This window comes from Pipra filicauda, unplaced genomic scaffold (genome assembly GCF_003945595.2).
Source record: "Pipra filicauda isolate LSUMZ 115617 unplaced genomic scaffold, ASM394559v2 scaffold43_size3849885_pilon, whole genome shotgun sequence".
NCBI classification, from domain to species: domain Eukaryota; kingdom Metazoa; phylum Chordata; class Aves; order Passeriformes; family Pipridae; genus Pipra; species Pipra filicauda.
Window position 1 is genome coordinate 2978338 of NW_024104576.1, and position 27087 is coordinate 3005424.

At 40.4% G+C, this 27087-nt stretch overlaps 1 protein-coding gene across 2 annotated transcripts in view; it reads left to right on the plus strand.

Moving 5' to 3' along the window:
• Window positions 1–653: 653 nt before the first annotated feature.
• KIAA0232 (KIAA0232 ortholog) overlaps window positions 654–27087 on the plus strand; it is a 68435-nt gene continuing 42001 nt past the window's right edge. Inside the window, exons 1-2 of one of the 2 annotated variants that reach the window (XM_039385840.1) lie at window positions 654–797; window positions 18636–19139. In XM_039385840.1, the coding sequence (XP_039241774.1) occupies window positions 18909–19139 (231 nt within the window). In that variant the 5' untranslated portion in view covers window positions 654–797; window positions 18636–18908. The remainder of the gene's footprint in view (window positions 798–18635; window positions 19140–27087) is intronic. The other variant, XM_027736275.2, reaches the window with a different exon arrangement.

A 27087-nucleotide genomic window follows, 5' to 3' on the forward strand; every position in this document is an offset into this window, starting at 1 on the left:
GGAGGATTTCAAAAGGACCTCACATGTCAAACACCACCGCTACGCTCCGTCATTATCCCCCGCTTCCTCCCTCGCATTCCCGCCCGGGCCCTAGGTGTTCCCGTCCCCAGCGCTCCCGAGGGGGCGCGGGCGGCTCTCCCGCCTCACGGCCGCCCCAGGCCGGCGCCGCTCCCGCCGCCCGCCCGGGCGGTGCCTTCCCAGGGCCTCGCCCGCCCCTTCCCTTCTCCCCTCAGGCGCCCGGCGGAGCGCGCGGCGCTGTCCCGGCGGGCGAGAGGCTGGACAACCAGGGCAAAGGGACACTTCCCCTCCTCCCTCCCCCCGCTCTTCCTGCGCCGCGGCCCCGCCACGGAGGCGGCTCGCCGGCGCTCGGGCCCTACGGACGGGGATGGGAATGGCAAGGGATGGGATGGGGTAGGACCGGACACAGCAGCACGGCTGTCCCATATCACGGCTCCCCCACATCTGGCCCGCCCGACGCGGCCCCACGGATCCGGGATCAGCGATCCGGGCCGCCCTCTGGGCGGAGGGATACGGGGCGGAGCCGGCGGCGCGGTCCGCCGGGGCGCTGAGTCCCGTTGCCGGGTGACGGCGCGGGCGGCCCGGCCCCCTCCCGCCCTCTCCCCCTCCCTCCCCGTGGCGCTGGAGCCGCCGCTGCCGCCGGTTTACGTAACGCCTCCCGGGGCAGGTCCCGGCTCCGTCCCGCCCGCCTCACTCGGGGACGGCAGCAGCGGGACGGAGTCCGCCGCCTCCTCCGGCTGCCAGAGGCCCCAGGGCCCCGCTCTGCGCCGCCACGGCAGGTAAATGCCCGCCGCGGGCCCGGGGAGCAGAGGGAGGGGCAGGGCTGGAGGGAGGGAGGGGGAGCGGCAGCCGCCCTCCCCGTGGAACGGGAGGACTGAGCCGGGAGGCGGCGGCGGGCGCCCTTCCCCTCCCCCGCCTCCTTCCCGCCGTTGCGCTGGGACGGGCGGGCTGGACCCCCGGGAGCGCCGGGGCCCGGCCGGGCAGGCCCGCGCATCCCTGCCCTCTCCGCTAACTGCCCGGGAAGAGGAGGAGTTGCCGGGCCGGGCCTGGCCCCTCCGGGAGGATGGTTTCCCGGGACGGCGCGTCCTGCTCCTGGGCTGCGGCTGGCGCAGCGCGGCGGGAACGTGCCGGGGGAGCGGGAGGAAGGGGCCGGGGAGGGGGTGACAGGAGCGCCGGGGGCCGGGCGGGGGGCGGCTGCCGGCCCGCGGCGGGCAGGGCTCGGGGGCGGGGCCGGGGGCCCGGCCGGGGTGCCCCGGTCCGAGCGCTGCCCGGGAGGGGAGCGCAGCCCTCCCCGGCTACCCCCGGCCCCGCGCTCCTCCATCACGGCGGGACCCGGCGCCAGCTGAGCGGCTTGGCCGGGGCCGGGGGGGAGGTGCCGACCTGGAGCGGGAGAGCCGGGGCTTGGTGCTCTCGGGCCGGGTCACGCCCGGGAGCAGAGGAGGAGGAGGAGGGAGGCGAAGGCGGCAGCAGCGCCCGCCCGCCGCGGGTGCCGGCCCGCGCCGGTGTCAGTCGGCGCCAGCGGACGGGAGAGCGGAGGATGCGGCGGTTCGGGTCGGGGTAGCGAGAGCCCGAGCCGGGCAGCGCCTCCCCTGCCCCGCCTGACCCCGGGGCTGAGGTGACGGGGCCGTGCCGGGCCCGGCCGGCGCTCACGCCGTGACCTTTCATCCTGTGCGATCGCACAGAGCGCAGCAGCGGCCGCGCACCGGCGAGGGGGAGCCGGAGCCGGGCCGGGCAGATGGAAACCGCCCCGGCCGAGCCGCGGTGCTGCAGCGCTGCCCCGGGGGCCGATCTGGCGGGACTCGCTCCCCTCCTATCTTTTTTTTTTTTTTTTTCCCCTTTCCAGCAGCATTGTCCTTTAGGGCCTATTGAAGGCAAAAGGCGGATAGGGAGGCTCGGGCTGCTGCTGAGGAGGCGGAGCTGGGCTGATGGCGGACTGACGGGAGCCGCATCCTATGGGCGCGGGCAGCCGGCGCCGCCGGGGCGGGCCCGCGGCCGCGGCCTCTCGCGGGCGATGGGCGGGGTGGGGGACAAGGTTTGGCGAAGGTTACAGCTGAATGCAGAAGTGACACGAACTGACACTTCGCTCCGGCTAACTCGTTTCCATCTTCTCCTCGTGTAGCCTACGATTAAAAGTATACACGTATGGAGTCGTGTTATGAAACTTTGGGAAAAGCCAAAGTGCGGTGCTTTTTTTCCCCCTGTCTTGTCTTTGTTTTAATTACTCATTGCAGTACCTGATGCTGATCTGAAGGGTGAAAATAGTGTGATTTGCTTGTCCTTCCCTTAAATAAAAGGCATTCCTGTGTTCTGCTGTCTTCTGTGTATAAGTAATTTGGATTGCGGCTTATAAGCCTGGGATCAGAGGACACTGGTATGGGTAGTTGATTTTCCTCATTCAAACCCTTTTAAATGTTTAGATTTTTGCCCTTCTGTTGCACACCATATATCAATTCTGTGTTCCTGGGATGAAGTGGGAATTGCAGATCGACTTTGGTTTCTTAGCTGTCAAAATTGAGCTCGTGATGATTCAGTAGATAATTGTTTAAAACAAACTACTTCACTGCTGTGCTTAAACCCCAAGTATTGCAGGCTCCTCACAATCCATGGGAGTCTGTAATTGACATTTTTCTTTATTATTTAAGACAAAAATATGCCTTGTAATAGTAAATGACATGGAACTTGATTGTTACTTGACATGAAACTGTACAGATTTTATTTTGTACTAATCCTCCATCTGCCGTTTCTTGTCAGTATGGATATGCTAAAATGGTAGTGTACAAACCTTCCCTTTCAATTGATAAAGCATATTGTATAGGTATCAAAATCTTCTCTTTTGATCATTGAGATGTAAGAGGGGATGTAGGTAAACTTGAATAAAATGAGTAGCACACTGTATATTTTTAATGTTACTGATTTTCAAAGACTTGAGAATTATAGGGGAAATCCTGATTTGTACAGTCCATTGAAGGCATCAGCAGTTTATATCCCCACCATATTCTACTTGACAGATATTCCCACATGTGCAGTCACAGAACTTTATCGATTCATTTGGTGCACTGTGCATTTGAGACCAGAGATTCTGCAAATTTGAGTTTAGTATGTTACCATCCAGCTTTTCTGCTGGTGGAGTCAGAAGGAATCAGAAGGAAAATAAGGATCAAACAGGTCTATATGTGACCCAGGAGGGAAAAACGGAGGCCTTGAACTTCTTATGTTATCTTAATATGCTGATTTCATAGTCTGTATTCCCCACCGCTTTTGTTGTTGTTGCGATTTGTTATTCTTCCAAGTAAGAGAAATTCCATAGGGGTAAAATGACGTCAGCATTTTCATTTGCTCATTTGCTGTGCATTCTAGCAGGAATAGGGATCGTGAAAGATCTAGATACTGTTCAAAACTTCATCGTTTGTCCTTCTTGAGCATCTTTTTTCTAGGTGAATAGGGGAGTGAAGCAACCAAGAGGTTGGTTTTATACTTAGCATGGGTGAATTTTCTTGTGGGATTTTACTGGGTTTTAGACATAGTGTTGTAGAGTCAGAATAGACTTTTTGTCTACTTAGCTACAATCCTAGGAAAATCATATCTCAGTTTGCTACTTCTTTAAGCAGTAGCTAATAACTAAAAGTTAACAACTTAGTACTATGCTAAGATAGGCAACAATGCCTGCTAAAGCAGAATGTGGTGAAGGCAGCATGACTTAGAATTCCTGTAGGCTAAGAGGTAGCAGGAACTATTCCAGTTTTCTGCACTGCCAGTGGAGCTTGGAATACAAATGATCTTCTAGAAGCTATTTAATATGTTCTGTTTATTGGGATAGTTTCTTCTGTCTTGTGGAACAGAAATTGGAATCCTTCCTTTCAGTCCAACCAGTGACTGGCTGGTTAGATAATTTGTAAATATAATTGTAGAAACGAGTTGTTGTGTTGTGTCCACCCCCTCAGCCCCACCCCAAGAATTTTTTCCGAGTAAGGTCAATTTCATGATACAAAATAAAAATGTTCAAATGAATATATGAATGTTCAGTTGCATTTCAGTACACAGGCAAAAAGGAAATTGTATGATCGGAAGGAAAAGTGTGGGTTTTTTCTTAATCTGGAAATAGTTTACCAGACTTTTCAAGGCAGAAGTACCATTTAACTGTGGGACTGCCAGAGTGTTTTAGTAGAAAAAGATCTAGATGAGCTAGTTATAATATTTTTCCTGAAAAGCATCTTGTTCTACTTACCTGAAATTTGGTTGGTACATTTTTAATGGATGTTGAGAGATTGAATGTGTGTTTTATTGGCCCACAGTGATGGTTAGGGGGTGTGGGGGTAAGGGTTGAGTAGCTTGAACGTTCAGTACAAAGGTTATTCTTTCACAGATTTCTTACTAGAAGTTATTTCTGTAGCTTTACTGGAAGCTACTGAATACTTTGAATTTTTATTCATCTACTTCCTTTATAATTTCATGTGCAAGGTGTTTGGATCTACCTGCATAAAACTATATGTTGTTTGTTTCTGCATCACCTGTATTCTGTTCATAACTTAGCTTCCATATGTCCACTGTGTTATCTGTGTTTCCAAGACATTTATTTCTAAGGCAGTGATGTGGAAATTTAAACTGTGAAGTATTTAAATATGTATTTTACTGTTTTGATATTGCATGTAATTGTTTAGTTATATCCTTCTAAGTGATTTGTGCTCAGGCTTGCTGTAACGATTTTCATTTTTAATATAATTTGGGGAATGTTTAAATTTCTGGTTTTTACTGTATTGAGGAAGAAGTTTCAAATATGCAGTCCATGCTAATGTCACTTGTGTCTGTAACTTTCTAGGCCTTATTCTAGAAAGGATTGCATATGAAAAGTTATATTCTGCAAAAAACCTTGTTAATAAATAAAAATAAATTCTAACAGGGCTGAAATCTGAATAGTTTTGTGTTCTTTTTATAGCTTTTAAAAGTCTTCCTGTAGTTAGTAATAAATTTGTCAAAGGAACAAGGTCTGCTGGATAGAGTGCTGGGCTAGGACTGAGGAAAGAACCCGCAGTTTTCTATCACTGAGCGAAGTCAAGTGAATAGTTTCATTTTATTGTGCCTGTGTTTGAAGTGTTATATGGAAAGGAGTAGCTGTTATGCCTTCAGTATGTTATTAAATTGTGTGAGTATGGGTTTTCTGTTGTTTTTATGGTTTGAATAGATGGACTAGCTTGGTTGTAGAAGAATTCTGAAGGGAGACTCAGTTACATTGCAGATGAGATTTTGCATATATAGACTGTGGAAAAAGGTACAGAGAGAGAGATAAGGGAATAAGAGACTAGGGGTACCTGAAGGCCAGAAAAAATAAAGCAACCTGTCATAAGATGGTATAGTCTTAACATCAGAGCAGCAGAGCGGAGTTGCAAGATGCGTAAACTGTGCAGGGTTATTCCAGGTAGTGTTACCTAGTCAGGACTTGGATTGAGATAGTAATCTTCAACAGTAAAGTGGGAAAACATACGCAGATTGATTCAAGAAATTAGTTTGGTCATTTAGCATGTGGCATATGTACTTTTTCAGAAAAGAAAGTGTTTTATTAGTCTAAAGAAAAAAGTCTGCTTGAAGCATCACTAAGAAAGAAATCAGTAATGCGTATCACTGCTATTGGATGAGTAATTAATCCTCACCAGGTCCTTGCGACCCTGTAATTTGTTATTATAAACTTGAAACAAATTTGAAGACTGTGGCCGAATGGAAGTACAACTTTAAAACATTGCATTGTATTTAGGACACTGGGGTATCCTGAAAGAAATGGAGCCAGCTTCCAGTGATTTGTCTGGTTGATAGCTTTATTTTTAAAACTTCTGGAAAAATTTTAACTGTTTCATGATATTTTAATTCTGCTGTCTGAAGATTTTGAGCTAATGACCATTACTAATTAGCTAAAGATTGCTCTTGAGTGAATTCCTGTTCTCCTGGTTCTGTCTTCTGGGGTAGAAGTTCACTCTGCTGCATATTCAACTCTTGCACTTGACAATGAAACTGAGTTACCTTTAGTAATTTTGTTCTATTAATGTTTTTATAGCTGTTTTGATGGAAGGCATGTCGAACTGTGTGAGGTGGCAAAAGTTTTAAAATGTCTCCGTAAGTTCAAATATGAGTTTAATTGTCACATGTCGTTCATTTTTTCGCCAGCCTCTCTGAACAGAATATCTTACCAGCTTTGGAGAAACCTCAGAGTTCCATTTTTTAGTAACTTTGTTCTTGATTTGTGAAAGAAATGCCTTAGTTAACAATACAGTAACTTCCTTGAAGAGAAGTAATGTAATGCTGACCTGCTGTTTTTGTAAGAAGTTTTCTGGTTGTGATAGCTTAATATTTTGCATTTTAGGCAAATGACAGCTTTCCAGCTCTCGTTGGAAGTAGCAAACAGCAAATGTATTATTTTAAGAACAGTATTAAACTGTCTTACCTATTCAGGTTTTTTTTAGAAAGTAGCATTTTTAGGCAATATACTTCGTCACAGAAGTAGAGATATAAGATGACAACAAATATCACCACTGTTGTTATGGAAAAAGACATCCTGGTTGCTTTACAACACAAACTGAACGAACAATGCCTATGCAAATGCATTCAAATGCTAAAATATAAATTATTTCATGTGACTTGCTATTCTGTTCAAAATAGCAGAGTATCTTACTTCAGATCTCAATTTCATAAATATATAGAATTCCATTTACTAATATTTGGGAATAAAAAATTAGAGGTGATAGAAGTGCGGGAGAAAAGCACTTGAAACCATTTCCTTTGTTGGCCTGCCATATTTTCTGTACTGTAAAGTCAGTATCTTCTCTGCTGGTTAAGTTATAGAGCTTGCAAATTCAGCTTGTCAGAACTCTTTGCATGTACTGAGCCTCTTGTGGCTGACACATCCTGTATGTTTTTACACAGTTATTAATGAAAACACTGTCTATATGTGACTTCCAACTGAGTTATGGTAACCTGTTTTTTATTGAAAGAACTGTTGAAAAGACTATATGGTTAGGCAAAGATACATTTGTTTTTAAACCCTTCATGAGGCTATTTTAAGCTTTTCAAAAAGATAGTAATTAACTCCCTGAATTACAGAGAAAGTATAGAAAACTTTAATAGTAAGTATTCAGAAAAGATCTTCAGAGAAATTAAAGAAACTAATAAACCAAAGCAAAATGTATAGTGTGGTCATTATCTAGTTAGATGTTTATATACAGCTGGGTTATTAACTTTGGAAGTATAAATAGCAGGACAAATACCGTAGCCTTTAAATGAGCACTGGTGGTTGGATCTTTGGCATTCACAATTCATTCTGCTTTTCCTTTCCTGACTGAAAGATGCAATGTATACCTAAAAGTAAATTGTATATTAACTGAAATAAATCCTGTGTGGCTGTACTACAAGAGTGGGCACTGGGCTACTTGGTGCTGCAGAAGCGTTCCAGCTGATGTGAATAGCACTGAATATTTTATCAGGGTGGCCCCACTGGTGGCCTGGGGGATGATTCCATCTGGTGGCCGCCTGAGCCTTGGAAGAGTCCCCAACACTGCTGTGGCACAGTGGTGCTGTATCTGTACACTGAGGTGTTCAAAACTGGAGGCAGATCTGTTTTAATGCATGCACAAGAACCTTGGTGCTTGGGCCTCCAAACCATTGGCATCCCACTTGGGAGGGGAGTTCAAACACAGGCAGATAGCTGTTGGTAACAGGTAGTTTGAATTGCTCTAAAAGTTGAGTAAATAAAAGACATCAGGAGGGCAGGAAGGAGAGATATAGCTTTTGATAAATAGTGTCCCTGTGAAGATTCTCATGGGACTGAACAGAAAAGACTGTAACTATCTCCTCCTTGAAGTATGATCTAGACAAATATTTCTCCCCAGGATCTCTCAGGCCCAGTAGCAGTCAGTCCATCCAGGTGATCTCTGTGTGTAATAGGCTTGAGGGAAGCAGGGGAGAGCAAGATGTTTGTCACTTCCCTTGCTCTGGTATGCCGATAAAATCTGTGGTTTTAAATTGACCAACTTATACCACTGTCTTCAATGGTAAAAAGAAATTTAACAGGACAGTCTGAAACCTGATGTCAGTGGTACTGAAATTACACTGATGGTTGGGAGGGCTGTAGAGTATGAGGTGAGTTTTTGAGGTGCACACGTGTCACCTTCTTCAGTAACACTCTTTCCCTTGGGTTCTCCACACTTGGGTGATCCATCCCATTCTAGGCCAGTTCCAGTGCAACGCCTGCCTCTCTCAGCAAAACTGAAGCAACCAGTAATTTCTTTGTCGTCTCCAGGCTACTGTTACAGTGGAATTCTGTGTGTGCTTTTTGAAGACTGGTCCACCAAAAATGAATTTTTTTCCATTTGGAACAAACTGATGCAGTTCGTCCCTGCAACCACACAGTGGGTGTGTTAAGTACAAGGACAAAAGGGTGAGAACACGGAAGGGAGGATGAGAGAAACAGTAGAACGTCTTGTCCTCTCGTGGTGGCAGCGGCGGTGCCGTTCGTCTTACACCAACTCGCCTTTGAGTCAGCCACACAGGTTTCTCTGTCAAGATGCTGCTGCTGTTCTCTTGAAGTTAGTTATTGCTGGTATAAAAACCATCACTTCTGGTTTGTGCAAACTGGTATTTGTGCTGGCAGTAGTAGTAATTCCTTCAAATTTTGTCAGTTATGTGCAGCATTTGTTTTAAGTTAATTTTTAATGTGAGGAATATTTACTTACATTCCTTTTCATTAGATACTGATTTGTATTTTTAAACTTTATTTTTTCAGATAGAATTTAAAAATTGTGATCATGTTTAAATAAAATGTAGTCATGTTTAAACAAAGTAAAATTTAGTTCAAACACTTGTATGGACAGTAACAAACTAAACTGGAAAAAAGGTTTCTCATGTCAGTTTATGTTTGTTGGTTTTTAAGAATAGAATAGAATTATTAGGACTGTATTGGTAGCTGGATAACCTTTTGGATAAATTTTTACTAAAATAATGTCATTGTTACCATTGTTAATGGCAGTTGGGCATTTGAAAATAGTGAAGCAGTATTTCACTCCTCTAGATTCAGACAATTGACAGATATCTTTCCATTTCTTAAATCTGATCAGTAAAGATGTTTTTAACAATTTTAAATCCTTCTTAAATTAATTAGCAAAATTCTTTGAGATAAAATTCCTTGGGTTGGGGTGTTGCAGGTTACAGATGTGCAGTACTTAATCTGGTACAGTTGCACAACAAACTGTGCTACCACTGTAGTTTATTTGTCGTGTGTTATTTTGTCAGAAATGCTCTGAGCTCCATTATGTTTATTGAAATAGAACTGGTGGCTACATGCTGCATAACAAAGGGTTTTTTTAATGCATCTTTAATATTGAGTCTTGACCTCCTGAAACAGTTTCTTGAGTGAGCTGTGAAACTTGCCAACTATTAGGCTTATTAATTATTTTTTTTAAGTTATATCATGTGTACTGAAGGACCACCTCATATGCATAGGACCACTATGCAGAGATGCTTTTTCACAGGTCTGCTATATGTAGTAAGAACCCTTCCAAAAGAGTCTGTTTATGAAGCCCCTTTCAAACCTTATAATTCTATGAAGTGATGAAATTTTGAGATGTAGTGGACATAGTATGCTGTGACTGTTCTTCACAGCGGGTGTAGGTTTTGCTGCTAGGTCATGCTTTTTCCCCTTTCCGTCTTAATATTTTTTCTTACAAGTTTTGCATTATCCAACTTATATAATTTATTTGTTTTGCAAAAGTGAAGAATAAACAGTTTACTGAGAATTTGAGGTCTTTGATATACAACTGAACCCTCAGTGCAGGTGTCTCACCTGCTAATCCTGCAGTCCATTAACAATGGTTTCCCACGGCTCAGGTTTTGCTCTCTGACAGGATTGATGTTTTGACATCTTGTAACAAAGTTCATAGATGTTAATGATGTGCAGCCCTGTGAGTGGATCAGCTAATTGAACTCCTCCAGCTACTGGTTTTTGAAGCGTTGTTCTTGTATGATGGTGAACATGAATGTTTTATAAGAACAGCTGTACTGGTTCAGACAAAGGCTTTGACAAATCCAGCACTTGTCTTCAACAGCATCTGTAAGGGAGCAGTTAGGGACAAAAAAGAACAGGGAGAGTGCATGTGTGTGATACCTCTCCTAAATACTCCCTCAGCCTCACACTATTTTCATTCCAGGGGATTTCCTGACCCTGATGTGGTTTGTCTAGTTGGAAACTCTCGAGGGATCTCTCTTATTCAATTTCCACTGAAGCCCATCTAATTTTTTTTATTTGAGTCTTCAGTATCTCTTGACAAGTTATTCTAGTAGTTGTTGTGCAAAGTTTTGTACGTAGCTCTTATTAACTCATTGGTACTTTTTATTAATAAAGACCAGACATTTAACAGTCAGTTTCTCTCCGTGGAGAGACATGTTATCTTTGATATTACAGGACCAGGTTTACATGTTCTGTACAGTATGCATGCAAAACATTAATTCACTGACACAAAAATGACTTCAGTTTTGTTCTGTGATTTTTCTTTTAACTACTGCTGAGTTTGAGCTTATAGTGCCACAAAATATCTAACATACTACTTAGGAAATAGATCCTGGGATTAATAGTCAGCTCACAACACACTGATTTATGCATTAATAGCATCAGGTGGTTATTCCCTCCATTTGCCTTTTTATTGCCCAATCCAGTTTCAAAAGGTCCTTCTGCATTTTTTCAGTTATTTTGTGCTCACTATCCCTGATCGCTTGCTGTCCTTTGTCACCCTTTGCCACCTTGCTAACTGTGTCACCCATCTCATCTTCCAGGAATTTATCAGGTAATGCAGTCCCAGTGCAGAATCCTTCAGAACTGTGCTGGTGACTCCCCCAGTGTCATCTTGATTATGTCTCTGTTTTTTTCCTTTGCTAACCTAAGTAACTGAGGCTTATATGGTAGCTCTTGAATCCTTGGAGTAATTCCATTAAGCTTTTATACAGGATTAACAGCTTCAGATTTTCATTTGGATAAGTGTTATGAAAATAAGCTTGCAGATTTGCAAGGAAAAAAAAATGCTGCAGTAACAGCCACACACTGGTTTCTGTCTGCCCTGTGGCTTCTCTGACTTAAGTTATGCTAGAACTGTAAGCCCAGCCTTGTTAGACGTCAGTCCACTACAAAACACATATCCATTACAAATAAGACTCTATCACTCTTGCACTTCTTGGTAATGCTTCTTGAAAAAGGTGGCTCTCTATATATCTAAAAGTAAATTTACAGAGCTGCTTTTATGCTTTAGACCACTTTTAGTTCTTTGATTCCTGCCAGCTGTTTAATCTGTGTTTCTCATAGCAGGGCAGTGCTCCTGAAGCTTTGTGGTAGGACTTGTCTGAACTGAGATGGAGAGAGAGCCATAAACATTATCATATTTTTTTTAGTTTAGAGTAGTGCTTCAGTACCTTGGTCACGAATCAAGCCCGTGCTCCACTGTTTATTGTGCAATAACATCAAACTTTACCAGTGCATAAAAAAGTTGTCCTTGCTCTGAAGACTATACAGCCAAATTTCTTAGATTATCAAGGAATGTGGTTAAAAAATAACCTTCTCTTACTTCTGAATTCACATGTCTTTTAAATGCCATGTGAAATTTATTAAGGACACAGATTCTATTGTTTGCTAGACTTTAAATAGGCTTTGTTTCTGGGCTTTGACAGTGCCTCCCCAGTGTGTGGCCACTTGGTTTGTATGTTAAGGATTTGTTGATTTTTTTTTTCACAGAAAGAAACAAAAGAAATTATGGTAAAATTGCAGAGTCTCCCATAATACAGAAGAACAGTTTGGACTTATGTTGCCATCATATGATGTGGTCATACTTTTGATTATCAGTCTTCTAAAGGGGACTGAAATTTACTCAGGTGTGTATGTGATTTTAGGATGTTGTTGGGCAAACTTGATAACATTTTACTTAGGTTTATACTAATTAGGATTTGCATATTTATTCCTACCGTCAGTTGTCAGGGAGAGGAAGGATTGTTTGCTTTTATTACAACCATTCTTGGTAAAAATACTACTTCGAAAAAACTTTCCTGATTTAAATACATGGACACTTACATCCACATTTTAAAAAAAAGTATATAATTTTTTTTCTCTGTTCAGTGAATAATTGTCATACATAGTCAAACACCATAGTGGAGGTCAAAAACTTTTGAAATGAGAGCTGTTAATTGTAAACTATGTAACATACTGGTATATTTCAAAGAATAATAAAGGAAACTTTGTATAAAACAGCAGTTTCGACTTAACTATTGTGTGAGAATGTGTTTGGTCTAATTGTTAACATGTAGCAGTAGGCAGAATGAAGCACTGGAAACACAGATTCCCTTTTGGGAATGGAAGGAAGGAAAAAGGTACCGTCTATAGCATTATCCAAGAGATCAGCTTCTCTGTAGTAATGTATCAAAATGTATAAGAGTAAGTTTGAGTCTACAGAGAATTATTTGCAGATTATGCAAATTAGCAGTATATTAGTTTTCAACTCCCTTCAATATGTAATCCAGTAAGATTTCTTTTTTCTACTGAGAGTGTGGATCCCAGTGTAGTGAATTTAAGCCTGCAGACAATTTGCTTCCTTTTTAAGTTACCTTTGATGATCTCCAAGACATCATTTGTGGACCTTTAGTGCACCTGAAAGGACATTTTTAAGGGGTATAGTTTTTACTCTCTTATTCCAATATTTTCTATTACTTTAAAAGTTGATAGTAGGTATATCTTTAAGAAAACTTGAAAGCTTGTTAAAACATTAATTCTTTTTTCATTTACAAAACATGTTTGTTTAGGACCTTGCTGTGTGGATACACAATTTTCAGAGGCCTCTTGGTGCTGATAAAATACAGATGAGGTTACCTTAGATTAATTCAGTGGATTTTGTGGTTTGGCTTTGGTTACTGTTTTCTAAGATTAGAAATAATTGAGGGGGGGGAAAGAAGTTACTTTTAAACACCTTAAAATAACTTTTTTTTTTTTTTTAAATGAAAGGGAATATGGGGATGAAAAGCTGTTCAAGATATGGAATTAACTTGCTTGGCATCAGCTTTTAGTCAATCTTTCTTTTGATAGTCTGACATGGATAGTTCCATACCCTAGCACTTTCTTGGTGTGCTTGTATCAAGCTTCATTGAAGAGTGATTTCCTTGCACCTTTCTTCTACTGTGCTTCTTGTTAATCTCTGTGATTTTATACTGCCATGCTGTGTTCCACAGACACAACTGTCACAAGAAGCTGTTTGTGTTGCTCTAGTTATTGTGGTACCAAGACATTTTTTTTAAAAAAACCCATTCTATGCATTTGCTATGACAATACCCCTATTTCATTTTATTTAGGAGGAAGACTAGGATTATTTAGTCTTCATGAAAGGTTATTTACCATGCAAGAGCAAGTCTGTTGTAGAGGACAAACCTGGAGTGTTCCAGCTTCAGTTTCTGTGCCATTGATCCTCCTTTCTGTTGCTTGCTGTAGGTTATTTAAAATTGCTGTTTTACTGTACCTAGATCTCAGGAGACTAAAGCTTTGTTGTTGTCTTCTGCTGTCTGTTGTAGATCAAAAGAATGTTTAGTGACTATCACACTGAATAGAATTTTGAGAAATACATCTATTCTAAGATAATCTAAGTTGAAAAATCCAAGTGTTTACACAATATTGTATTCTCATTCCTTTACAAAACACTTCATAAATTGGCTCTTGTGCCTCTAGTGGTTAAGCTGTTGACAGTTTATCTACTGTGACCTTGTAAGGTCATTGATTAGTATTGCAAAAACTGAAGGTTACTTAAAAGGAAAAAATATAGTAGAAATTATTTTGATATAATAATGTACTTTTTACTTTGTGCTTGTAAATAAAAAGTAGTTTTTGCAAACTTTTCATAGAAACTTGTACATTTTTATTTGGTGATTCTCATTATAAGGCATGTCCCTCTATCATATTTTATAGCTGGAAATTAAGAATTCTTTCTAACTTAGGAGTTAAAATAACTAGCCTTGCACTAATTTTTTAGGCTGTAAAGTGCTCCCCCTGTTCAGATTAGCCCTGGCCATTGTTTGGGATGGAGAAAGTTATTTATAATGAGACAGTGAAAAAGATTTAAAAGGGATAATAACTCATTTGTCAGAAAATGTTATCTCTAAAATCAAGCTTCACATCTATCAGTAGAAATGTTTGCTCCTTGAGTGACTTATATTAATTTGATATGAAAAGTCTCTCTCTAGTACTGGCATGGGAAAATACTCAGTTTGTATAAAATTTTGTTAATTATAAAACAGAATGGAAATATTTAAGGCTTTCTCTAAAACAAAGTACTTGAGAGATGTAAAATGAGAACACACAGGTATTATTTAGGAAATTTGTTTAGACTTTCAGTTTTTATGTCATGTATATATTTTGTAAATGAATGTTAAAATAGGTGATTGAATATGATATTTAAAAAAGCTGGACTATAATATTTGAACATTCTAAAAATTTTGTTGTCTAATTTCTTAATTCCTCTTATAACCTGTCTCTTTGTTGGTGTCTCTTCCCTCTCCTCCTTCTAATAAAAGCAAGACACACTTTAACTGAAGTCAATCAGATTTTGTTAGCTTAGATCTCAACAACTGAGTTTTTCAAATGGCTCACGTAAATAAGTGTTAAGATAGAAAAGAGAGGCCACATTATCATCTCATTCACGGAAAAGCTGAAGCATAAACTCAGTCCTTACTAGGTGTTAGAGCTAAACAATGTGTCAAAGTTTTGATTGAAGTGACATAGTATCCAGAAGCTTTGTGATATTGTAGCATCAGAATGGTTTGGGTTGAAAGGAATCCTTAAAGATCATCAATTCTCGCTTCTGTGGGCAGGGACATCTTTCACTAGATGAGGTTGCACAAAGCCCTGCCCAGCCTGACCTTGAATAGTTGAAGTAGATTATCTGCAGCTTCTCTGGACAAGTTGTTCAGTGTCTCACCACCTTCACTGTTGAAAATGTCTTCCTTGTGTCCAGTCTAAATCTACCAGTTTTCAGTTTAAAACCCTGTCACTAGAGACCCTCATAAAAAGTCTGTCCCCAGTTTTGTTACAAGCCCCCTTTAAGTTCCCTCAGGACCTGTGGATGTATGTCATCACGTCTTATCTGAACCTTTAGGTTCCTTAAGTAGTCTCAAACCTGACCTTTTCCTGCAGTAGATGGTTCTTCATTCTCCCGGTCCCTGCCTTTCCCTCCTTTGCCCGGGGCAGTGTGTCTGGAGCACTTGCTGGTGAAGGGCAAGACAAAAAAAAATCATTGAATACTTCAGCCTTCTCCACGTCCTGGGTAACCAGGTTTCCCATTTCCTTCCAGAGAAGGTCCCTTTTATCACTGATGTACCTATAGAAACTTTTCTTGTTGCCCATGATGTCTGTGGTCAGATTTAATTCTGTCAGGGCTTTAGCTTTCCTAACTGCTTGGACAATTGCTGGCTGCTTGGACAATTTCTCTGTATTCCTCTCAAGCTACCTGTCCTTGTTTCCACCCTCTGTAGGCTTCCTTTTTCTGTTTGTGTTTGTCCAACAGCTTCTTGTTCATCCACACAGGTGCCTGGTGTTTTTCCCTGACTTCCTTTGGTAGGCATGTGTTGCTCCTGAACTTGGAGGAGGTGATCCTTGAGTATTAAGGGGTTTTCTTGGGCCCCTCTTTCCTCCAGGGATTCTACCAAGCAGATCCCTGAAGAAGCCAAACTCTGCTCTCCTTAAGTCCAGGGTAATGAGCTTGCTGTGCTCCCTCCTTGCTGCCCCAAGGATCTTGAACTCCACTGTTTCGTGGTCACTGCAGTCCAGGCTGCCCTTGAACTTCATGTTCTCCACGAGCCCCTACTTTTTGGGGAGAACAAGACCCAGCATAGCACCTCTCCTTGTTGGCTCCTGTGTAGCTCGGGAAAGGAAGTTGTTATCACCTTCCAGGAACCTCCTGGTCCTGGATTGCTTATGCCCTACTGTGTTGTCCCCCTAAGAGATTTTGGGGTGGTTGAAGTCCCCCATGAGGACCAGGGCTTGTGAACAGGAGATTGTTCCTGTCTGTCTATAGAGGGCCTCATGCACTCCATCTTCCTGTAGCAGACCCTGCTGTAATGTCACCTGTCCCTGCCCTCCCATTAATCCTGACCCATAGCCTTAGTTGGCGCTGTGCACTGCAGTGAATCACTGACATAAAGGGTAACATTCCCTCCTTGTCTCCCCTGCCTGTCCTTCCTAAAGACCCTGTATCCTTCCATTCCAACACTCCAGTCATAGGAATTGTCCCACCACATCTTAGTGATGCTGGGAAGATGACAGCCCTGTGTGCATGTGCACGTCCCTCTAACTTCTTTTTCATTGCCTGTGCAGTAGAGGCATTTAGGTTGGGCTCCCAATGAAGCCAACTTAGTGGCTGGAGTGGCAGGAATTCCTTTGTGTGTTCTTCAGATGCTCTCCTGCTGACCTACGATCCTTCTCCAGGCTCTGAGCATCTCTTGCTGGCTCTGGCATCAAACTAGTAGCAGTGGGATGGATTGAGGCTCCCCTTCCCCAGCAACTTCAGTTTAAAGCCGTCTTCTCCAGCTCAACCAGCCTGTGACTGAAGATGCTCTTCCCTTTTTCTACCAGTCCCCAGTAGACCAGGGAGACCTGCTGAATTAGAACAAACTAATTTCTTATTCAGTCGCTTTCTCACTTTTTTTTTTAGTTGGATTTTCTTCCCTGTCCTTTCATAATTCGCTTTTCCAGTGGAACTTTGTGGCAGAAAGTTGTTGATTTCTTGAACATTAAGGTAGTTCTGCTTGATATCTCAAAAAAGACAAATGAAATGTGTCAGTTTTCCCATATGTATGAAATGCAGGGCTTGGGGGGCTGACTCTGACTGTGACATTGACTCAGGGAGAGTGTTCATGACGTGCTGTGATGTGGAGAGCTCAAAGGACAAGATAGGTCTTAGAGTGGAATGCTGTCCTTCAATAGTTAGGATAGTAAGGACTTCTTAAGAGTTTGGACTTGTGGGTTTTGGATTTGGACTATCTTGGTCACAATATTAGACTTTTCTCATACTTTCTGTTCTTTAATTTTGTGGTGAAGCAGTAACCTCCTGGACCTTGCAGGATGTTTCTCTTTACTGTTATTTGCGCTTGCTTACGAGACTGTGACTAATGCAGACGCGTTGCTGACAAAGATTGAATACCCCTTCTCAAAGTACACACTGCCACCAGAGAAGAAAGGTCACTTCAGCAGAGTGTAGGGGTTTGTGAACTCTGTAGCAACTGATCCTAATGGATTTCTTTTTGGTGATGTTGCAATTGAGTCAGTAAAGATCTGGAATATACAGTTGTACCTGGCTGGTGGTGCAAAGTCAGCTCCTAAAAACTGCCATCATTTGTTGTGTCGACATTTATCAACTTTCAATTTTCTTTTGCCACGAAACACATGCTGTCCACATGAAATGTTTCCCACAGTATGTAGTTTATATGGTTATATTAGGTGATGTCTGCTTTGAGTGTGTTGGTTATCTTGCAGTGGGGTTGAAACAAAATAGTAGATTTTGCTTAGATACAACAGTCTTTTTTCTTTCCTTTTGGAGGAGGGATATTTCCTGCTAGGATTCGAGCCTTGTTTTCTCTTGCTGAGCGAAGCTGGAGAGGAGAGAGAAGGCCTACACAAATGCCAGATTGGCATGTGGTTGATGTGCAGACCAATCCAGAAATGCCTTTTTTGGACTGTTGTCTTCTGCGTTAGAGAGCAGAATGTGCTGACGTGTGTGGTGCTTGCACCTTCTGCCCCTTACTTATCGAGATTAATTTGGGACTGTGGGTGGTGTAAGTCTTAGTATGTCTATTTTAGGATATGGTATGGAGTGTAAGCTCTCAGGTAAGACAGGTGTATGCTTTGTGTAAAGAGTGTTAAATGTTAATTCTGGCATGGGTAAATTATGTTCTGCTCAAATTTTTAAAGTTATTCCAGGGATTTATGTTTTTATAAGGACAGATTTTGGATGATAAAATGTTTTGGTGCTCTGATTCAAGGCAAATAATCAAAACTAAAAAAAAAACCACAAGAAACAAACCATGAAAAAACCTGAACCTGAAGGTATTTAGTGGTAGGATTTATGAAACTCCTGGCCAGATGAATTTCATAAACTCAGTGTTTTATAAACATGACACTTTTTTCTATTCTGGAAGTGAGAATCACTGCAAAACAGTAGGATTATATTGTCTTCTAGTGATGCAAAATATGCAGACACTCTTTATTCAAACTTACATAGATTTTTTTTTTTTTTAATCAAAGTAGGTTTTTCAGCTGATAAAGTGATAAAATCTCAACTTTCCCATAAAGCTGGGTCAAATATATATTTCAATCAGCAGATTAGTTGTGAAGTCTTTGATGAAAGAGTCTCTCTTCCTGCATTAGAAAGTACATTTTCTAAAAGTCACTTTTAAACTTGAAATAATACCTGTCACTCTTCAAAATGACTCTGAATAGATGTATTTTATATTTGGAGTAAGCAGTATGTGAATGACTGCTTTCTACTTCGGGTGGTTTTTTTCACTGTTTAATATTATTCATGTATGGATACATATTATCACAACTTATCATTTTTTCCTCTTTATAGGTCCTGCTGGGGACTTGCATCTGGCCTCAATGTGAAATTAAGGTAGAAAAACACATCTACATATGTGTTTGCTATTAGGATTTAGTTTATTCACTGGTCATGCCTGAAGAGTGATGTTCGTCTCTAGACGGCTAACTGCCAGGAAATATAAATGATTGTCCTAGAAGTCAAGCCTCTCTCCTATTTACTGGAGTGAAAATCACCTCCAGATATCGTCGGAAAATCAACTGCAGAAAATGCTTCACGTTATAAGGATGCCAACCACCTAGATTCATGCGCCCTATCTGTACAGTTGTTGTGGATGGTTTGCCATCTGAAAGCTCCTCAAGCTCTTATCCAGGCCCTGTATCTGTTTCTGAAATGTCTCTGCTACATGCTTTGGGTCCAGTGCAGACCTGGCTGGGACAAGAGCTAGAGAAGTGTGGCATTGATGCCATGATTTATACTCGGTATGTCCTCAGTCTTCTGCTGCATGATAGCTATGACTACGACCTGCAGGAACAGGTATTTACATATTTTAGATGTTGTCCAGTGAAAGTGAGTTTTTGTATCAGTTATGTTTTGTGTATTATACCTTGGTATGCCTCAGATGGGGGGGCGGTTGTCTTTAAGTGTGTGGGTGGAAGGGGGGTATAAACCACACGGGAGTCAAATTCGATGGGTGAACTGAGATTAAGGTAGTAAGGTTGCTGTATGAGCAATTACATGGAACAAAGTTTTCACATTGTTACAATTTATACCAGAATTATTAACACTGGAATGTTCTGTATCGTAAAGGAAGACCTTCACTGCTCGTGATTATAAGGTTAATTTAATATTGGAACATCAGTAAACTAATGTGATTCTTGTGAAGTGTGTGTCAAATTGCTCTGCTCCACAGTAGTTGGTAGACCCGCCCCTCATCACTTCTCCTGGATTTCATCTTGTGCTATTTTCAGTAAAGAATTAAAAAAAAAAAATCACTTTTTTTTTTAGTATTCAGGTATTTAAAATACATTATTGTACATGCATTATTCATCTCTTCTAAATCATGTTAATGCTGATAAAAGGCATGCAAGAGAGTTGTTCTGTAATTCAGAAAGGGCAGAGAAAAGTAAAGGTGTGTATCAGATGGGCACAGCTCACAGTGCTTCCTTCTGCATTTATTGCTGTGGATTTTGTATGACCCTACAACATACTCTTCAGTCCTGATTTCACCACTTTTTTTATTTCTCTCCTTTTTTTTTTTTAAATGTATTTTAATTTCTCCAGATCATGAACCTGTTTCAAATACTTTTAATAGTGGAGTTTTGTAGACACAGGGCTCAGGGCAATTATGGTGTTTGTAAGAAGGGGTGATGATGCTGTTTTCATAGGCTTTGTCTTGGAAGGTGGCTGTGATGACAGTGGGAAGGAGGGAGAGCAAATACCTGTTATTTGGTGGCTTAAATATTAGTTCTTTTTTGTTGCTGTTGTTTTGGTTATACCTCATGCATTGCTACCAAACTGCTTCAGAACTTTCATTGTCTTTTAGTTTATCTTTTTAAAAATCCAGCAAAAGTAGGGCAGGGTATTATGAAATAGATGTAAATGTAAGTGAAGCAGAAGAAGCTTCATACTGCCGGTTTTTGAACTCTTAGCAACCATTACTGTGCATAAAAGCCTTCATGCCTCCATTGTGCAAACCAGAAAACTTTATGTGTAAAAGTTTTTTTGGTTCAGAAGTTTATCTGGCAGCAGTGGATGTCACCAGGAACAACCCCATGATTAATAATAATAATGTAAAAAAAAACAAAACAGTGCAAGCACTTTTTAGAATGTACCTTAACATTTAGGTCTTGGTCAGACATGAATAGCTGTATTTTAGAAGGTCACAGAAAAAGGTTACAAAATCTGTTTGAAAGGAGTGTGTGGGATGAGGACAGAAAAAAAGAAACCAAGTGAAACCGCATCAGAACTTGAGGAGCTTTAACAGATAGCCCTGTGGCCTTGGGGAAAAATGAAGACGTGTTTCTTTTCAGTCCATTTTGGACCACAGTCATAACTGTGAAGTTGCTACTGTGATAATTTCAAATTACTGAAGTGCCAAAATTAGTTTTCTTTTTATCAGGCTTTGCAAGAAGCAGGGTAACTGTATTATGAGAACCTCATTCTGTTTATTTCTCCTTTCGATACCTTAACTGGATCCTTTGTGGGTTTGATAACAGAGCTTTAAGGAATGTGTCTGTTCTTTTTCCAAGTTGGTTATCTGAACTTAATGAGCCAAAGGGAGAAGAATACCACATGCTGGCAGGGTAGCCAAAACCCGTGCTGCTGAGTGGGTGCTGTGGTACCCGTGTACAGGATGTCTTCTGAACAACATCGAGCTTTGAACCTGGTAGTTTCTTTTCCATCTTCTCCAATTTGATCCTGTTTATAACATAGTTTTACTGCATTTGTTCACCCTACTTCAAGTTACTACTTTCTAAGTTTTGAGACCTAATATCATTTTAGTTTTGGGATGATATTCTGCAGTAATGATTGGATGCATCTGTTGTGAAACATACTGCTACCTAATTTCTTTCTCAAACAGCTTAGTCCTTAAAGCCTGCAAGTACAAATATCTTATAGAGAAAATTGAGGAATCTTAAAACACACTGTTGTTCTGTTACTTATTTTATTATTTATTTTAAAATTTATTTTTATTTTACTTATTTTTTACTGGTTCTTTGTATGATCTGACATTTTAAAATTAGTTTTGGTTTATTTAAGTCATTCAGAAACAAGAAAATTTATACTGTAAAACATGTTTACATCTAAGCAATTTCAATCCAATTTTGATGATGAGTACAATTTTAGGACAAAGGGGAAAAACAAATACTAGTGTTGTTTACAAATAGAAATCAGGGAATAGAGCAGCAGTTAAATACCTAAACTAGAATAATTTAGGAGTAAAGTATTTAGAGTTGCTCATCATAAATTTGGTTCTTGGCATCTCAGGATTTTTTTTCTCCCATACAATTCCTTTAATTCTTTAGAAAGAATTTCCAGGGAAAGAACTGTTTTCGATAGTGTGCTTATTGCAATGATTTCTCTCCAGCTTAGAGGACAGCTACAAAGAGGCACTCTCTTCACATGGAGTCACATGGAGAAGGCAAGGGAAAAATGGGTATAGGTTGCAGTGGGTGCAGTTTCATCTTGATATGAAAATGTTTTTCTTTTTGTTGTTTCTTTTATAGTGAGAACAATCATTCACTGGAACAACTTCCTCAGGAACGTGGTAGAGTCCCCATTGCTGGAGGTTTTTGAGAGGCAGTAGGACAGTGTGCTGGACAGTCTTGTGTAGGCTCTTCCCCTTGAAAGGATAGACCACATGATTTTTTGAGGTCCCTTCCAGCCTGGGCTGTTCTGTGATTCTGTGAATCTTTGCTTTTAGAACTCTGTTTTTGTAGGGAGTGAGTAGCCATCCCTTTTTCCTCAAAGTACAGCAATGACTTCTATTTTGAGCAGGTTAGAAGGAATGTGTGTTCTCACAATGGGATTACGCATATGAGCAATCCATTGCAATTTGCTTTTTTTGGGGGTGCTAGTGGTGAAGAGGGCAGATTTAGGAAGTCTTATGGATACTGTCATCTTCATTAGAAATGTTGAAAACTCAAGTTAAGATGGTCATTACAATCTTTCCACCTCAGAATGTTGATGACATCATTAGCACTATGTTAGTTGCTTCAGGGAGCCTCCTTCAGTGCTTTTTTTGTGGTGTTCTGGTGTCATCAACTGTAGCAGACAAGTGGAACTCTGAAGTCCTGAACTGAGGTTCTGTCAGGTAAGTACAAAAAGATTTAATATAAAAAAAATAAGTGAAAAAACAATTCCCAGCCTTACTAGGCATACCCAGGTGTTTAAGATATCAGTGTTGTGCCATGAGTCACTTCTGTTTACATTTAAAGTAAGAATTTCAAAAGAATATGGGAGTCTTGATTAACTAGGTCTTCAGGGTTATTTTTGAGAATAAGCAGGGTGTTCCTTTCTGGTTTGTTAGTAATATTTAATATGTGGGTTTTGGTCTTGATTCTGATGCAGACTTCTGTGGCTTCCTCCAGTATTATCTGTCTCTGGACAGTGTGCTAGTTTGATGTGTGGATAGAAGATAAGATTAAGGAAGGAGGGGGAGGTTGTGTTGTGTGGGTTTTTTTCTCCCCCCCCCTTTTTTTTTGTATGTGTGTGAGTCTGGTTTTTTGGTTTGGTTTTTTCTTGTTGTTTTTGTTTTGTTGGGTTTTTTTGGTTTGGTTTTTTGTTGGGTTTTTTTTTGTTTGTTTGGTTGGTTTTGGTTTTGGGTTTTGCTTGTGTTTTGTTTGGTTTTATTAGTAGTGTTAATTCCATGCCTAGCCCAATTAGAAATATCTGTGTTGGGTATCATTACATGGATTCAGGCTCAACATCACAAAATGTTAGATCAGTAAGTCACAAATTTCCAGAGAGTTTTTGCAAGTACAGGAAACATAAATGAAAGTAAAACCCTAATTCACTGCAACCAGATCTTACTGGAAGGTTTGCAATTTCTATTCTGATTCATTGGCTTAAACTGTAATATTTATTAATATATTGGTAAAATTTATAAGCAAGTATGTTTTGCCCAGGACTAGAGAGTTTTCAAGAAAAGAAACTTGTTAATGGTAAATTGCACTATGGTACCAAGATCTTCAGGTCTGCTATGGTTATACATATGTTCTACATACCTGTGAAGAATTACTGTAACTTCCTCTAAATACACACACTTTTAATATTTGTTGGGGTTTTTGTTTTGCTTTGTTTTTAAATACTCAAGGACTGAAGGTAACTTAGTCATCCTTGGCATTTAGAGCACAATTCTTATTCAAGCCAGACTTGCTACTTTTGGGAATGAGTCTAAAAGCTTACAATGTGAAAATTCTTAAAGAGTCCTTCATTCTTAGTGTGTACCCTTTTTTCCTTTTTTTTTTTCGCTCCTGCTTTTTGTTAGCAGCAATGATATTGCTGTGGGAGGGTTTAAGAAGGCAGAAGGAGGAGGCTCTTTGAGATTTTTTTTTTCCTCAGTGTTGACAGATGGATTAGAGTATGCAAGAACAGTATGAATTGGGTTTGCATATTTTCCTTGATTTTTGTGATACAGTTCATAGAAATAGTTTGGGACATTTTGTGGCTAGTTAGTTTAGGTTTGTCATATCAGAAGACAAGTAAGGACTTCAGTCATAGTTTTGCCCTTTTTTTTACTGTAAACAAATATCATAGAATCATAGAATCATAGAATCGATTGGGTTGGAAAAGACCTCCGAGATCATCGAGTCCAACCCTTGGTCCAAATCCAGTCCATTTACTAGATCATGGCACTCAGTGCCACGTCCAATCTGCGTTTAAAAATCTCCAGGGATGGTGAATCCACCACCTCTCTGGGCAGCCCATTCCAATGCCTGATTACTCTCTCTGTAAAGAATTTTCTCCTGATATCCAACTTAAATATGTGCTTGCTTACAAAATTTCTAGAGAACATGATTCTCAAATTGATTTACACATATATTTGATGTCTACATGGTAGAATTTACTAAAGAAATCTGTTGAACCATGTTATATAACATTCATTATTTAGGTGTGTTAGGGCTTTTTGTTTGTTTTATATGATTTGAGGCCTATCAATGGTGTCTGTCCAAAATGCTTACAAAGCACTGGTATTTTGTTCTGAGGTAGATGACCTTTTAGTTGCTTTTGGTCCATTAAGAAAAAACCTCATAAAATTAATATGTATTTACAGACTGTTTAATGTAAGTAAAGTGCATGATGTTTCTGTTAAGTATATATGCTTTCATATTTTCGTTTTATGACTGAATTTTCTTACTTCGGAATAAAGGATAAATTAAGGAAAAAATCATGAAATTACTGACAAATTTTTATCTTTTGGGGACCCACAGAATTGCTGTGGGTGGACATCTCAACATTGTGAGACAACCTTTTGACTTCACACTAGATTGATTTTTAATCAGAATACCTTACTCTTACTTTCCTAGTGGAAGATTTCTGATTATTGTTTAAATGCTAATTAAAAGTATATTTGTAGATGCATGTGTTCTCAAAACAGTTTTGTGATACAGTAAATATTACATTAAGTTAATATAATCTGTGTGAAGCAGAAGGCATTGCCTTAAAATATATTGTGTGAAACATTATTTCATTGAATTTTATTTGTACAGTATTAAAATCAGTGTTCTGTGTTGTATCTTTCATAAACTATTTGTAAGCCTAGCTGATCTTGACTATAACAAATTTATGGTTTAGACTTGTTGACATATGCCTGTAGATTCTTCTCCCTTTTGAAGGGATAGAGCCTTTATTTAAAGAACAAAACCAAAACCAAACCCAAAAGCTAGACACTTTGTGAGATAAAGGCTTTGTTTGTAAGCCTTTGGTCATGCAGCAGGAAGGTCTAAATGCATTTGTTATGCATACTTTCCATATCAAGTGTCTTCTGTTGCTTTTGATCTACTTCTTTCAACTCATTTTTGGAAGTTCACTTTTTTTTCTGACCCTCAAAAATAAAAATCCTAAAAAAAAATTAATAATAAAAAAAAAACCTAAGTAGCTGTTATACTGCAAACCATGTTCTTTTATGACCAGGATGAGATTTTTGCTTTTGATTTTTCAGTTTTTAACAGGGAGGCTTTTATTCTGAAAGACTAATTATTTGAAGACTGATTCAAAGTAGTTCCATTCAGGTAATCTTTTACATGAAGGCATAAAAAGTCTTCAGAATCATAGCTACTCTTCTGCTGACTCTGGTCACAGTTTTTGTTCTTGTTTTTTCATCATTAGTACTTAAATATTTGTAGTCCAAAGTGTAGTTTTCTTTCTTATATTAAGAGAATAACAGAGCAGTGGAAGAGAGACCTCAGCCCATGCATGATACATGTTAGGGCTTTACCCTGTGGTTTTATCTCCATAAATTCTTTTGGCCCATCCCTCTGAGCTGGGATGAGGATGTCATTGCCAGCTTTTGTTCTGCATTTGGCTGGCATGTGCTGATGACACAGGACACTTTGGTGACCATACTTGTGATGCACTTGTAGGTTCCCAGATCCAGTCAAATGTGGGATGTTTGTTCTCCTGTTATCCCATATTAACCCAGTAGAGGGACCTAATGTCTGGATTTAAATGCTAGTAAAAGATATCAGTTTTACACATGTATATTTTTAGGGGAAGAGGGTGTGGGGTTTTGTGTGCGTTCTGAAGTGAAAATCGCATCCATAACCTAAAGATAGGAGGTGAAATGAGGATTTGTTCCTCTGTACTACACTAACCTCGTTATTAAATGTCAGTCTGGCTGGTATGCCTATGTAAGAAAAAACTGACAGTGCTGCTTCTAGTATAATTACACCTGTTCTTTTATCATCCTGAAGAAATAGCTTTAGGTCATTCAAACACAAATTTTCTTCACGCATTACAGTGTGCAGAGTGAGTTCAGTGACAGGAGGGAAGTGCTGTGTGACTGCTGCACACGCGTGTCAGCAAATTTCAAAGTTCACCAGCAACATGTAGCAGTAAATGTCTTGAATGCAAAGTGTTTTCACTTTAGTTTGTGTTACTGCTTATTAATACAAAAGCTAAACTATTTTCTAAAAGCTCAGGTAGCTAAAAAGTTTATAGAGGAAAACTTAGCTGTGGTCCTGCCCTCCATCCCTTTCCAGGAACGAGGTACTCTGACTGGGGACTGTGTAATTAAAACTCTGAGAAGTAATTTTTTTTGTGTGCAGTATTAATTTAGTGAGAAAAATTGATTGGATGGGTATTCCTCATCAGTTAAGCAGAGGAGAATGACTGAAAGGGCTTTACTATAAAAGCATGTTCCTCAGAAAACTTACTTATTAATTTTTAGTTGGCATTTGACTGGTTAATTATGTGATAACTGATCTGTTCTGTATTTCTCTGGTGATTGACAGATAGGTCAGAGACAGATTTGGAGTGTCATAGGCTATGCATTTGTATTCTTATCCTGTATTGTGGGTGGGAATTGTTGTAGCAGGGATTGGAGCTGAGCAGTAGGCTCTCAGGGGCATTGTATTTGCACAGACTGTACAGGTTTCAGGGTAGTCAGCTTCAGCTTATTTGTTAGTGCAGAAGAGAAGCATTTGTTCTCAAGGACTGTGGTTATCTGAGAAACTTTATTTTCAAGCTCTCTTCTGTGTTTGTATTGGTGGGAGTGATCATGTTGAACTGTTCCTTCCTTTATTGTTAAAAGATGACTACTGATGTATTCTCACAAAGGCTTACATAGTGCAAAGCAGAAATACGAGCTCAATTGCCAGACTGGTGAGTCCTCCGAACAGTCAGGGTTTATTTGCAGCCATCTCTGTGCTGATACAATTGTACTGTTTGGGATTCTGGGGTGAGCTGAGAACCTCCTTAGTGTCCTTGGTGTATAGACCATTGTGACAGTTCACTTGCCACTTTTCTCCAAGCATGGATG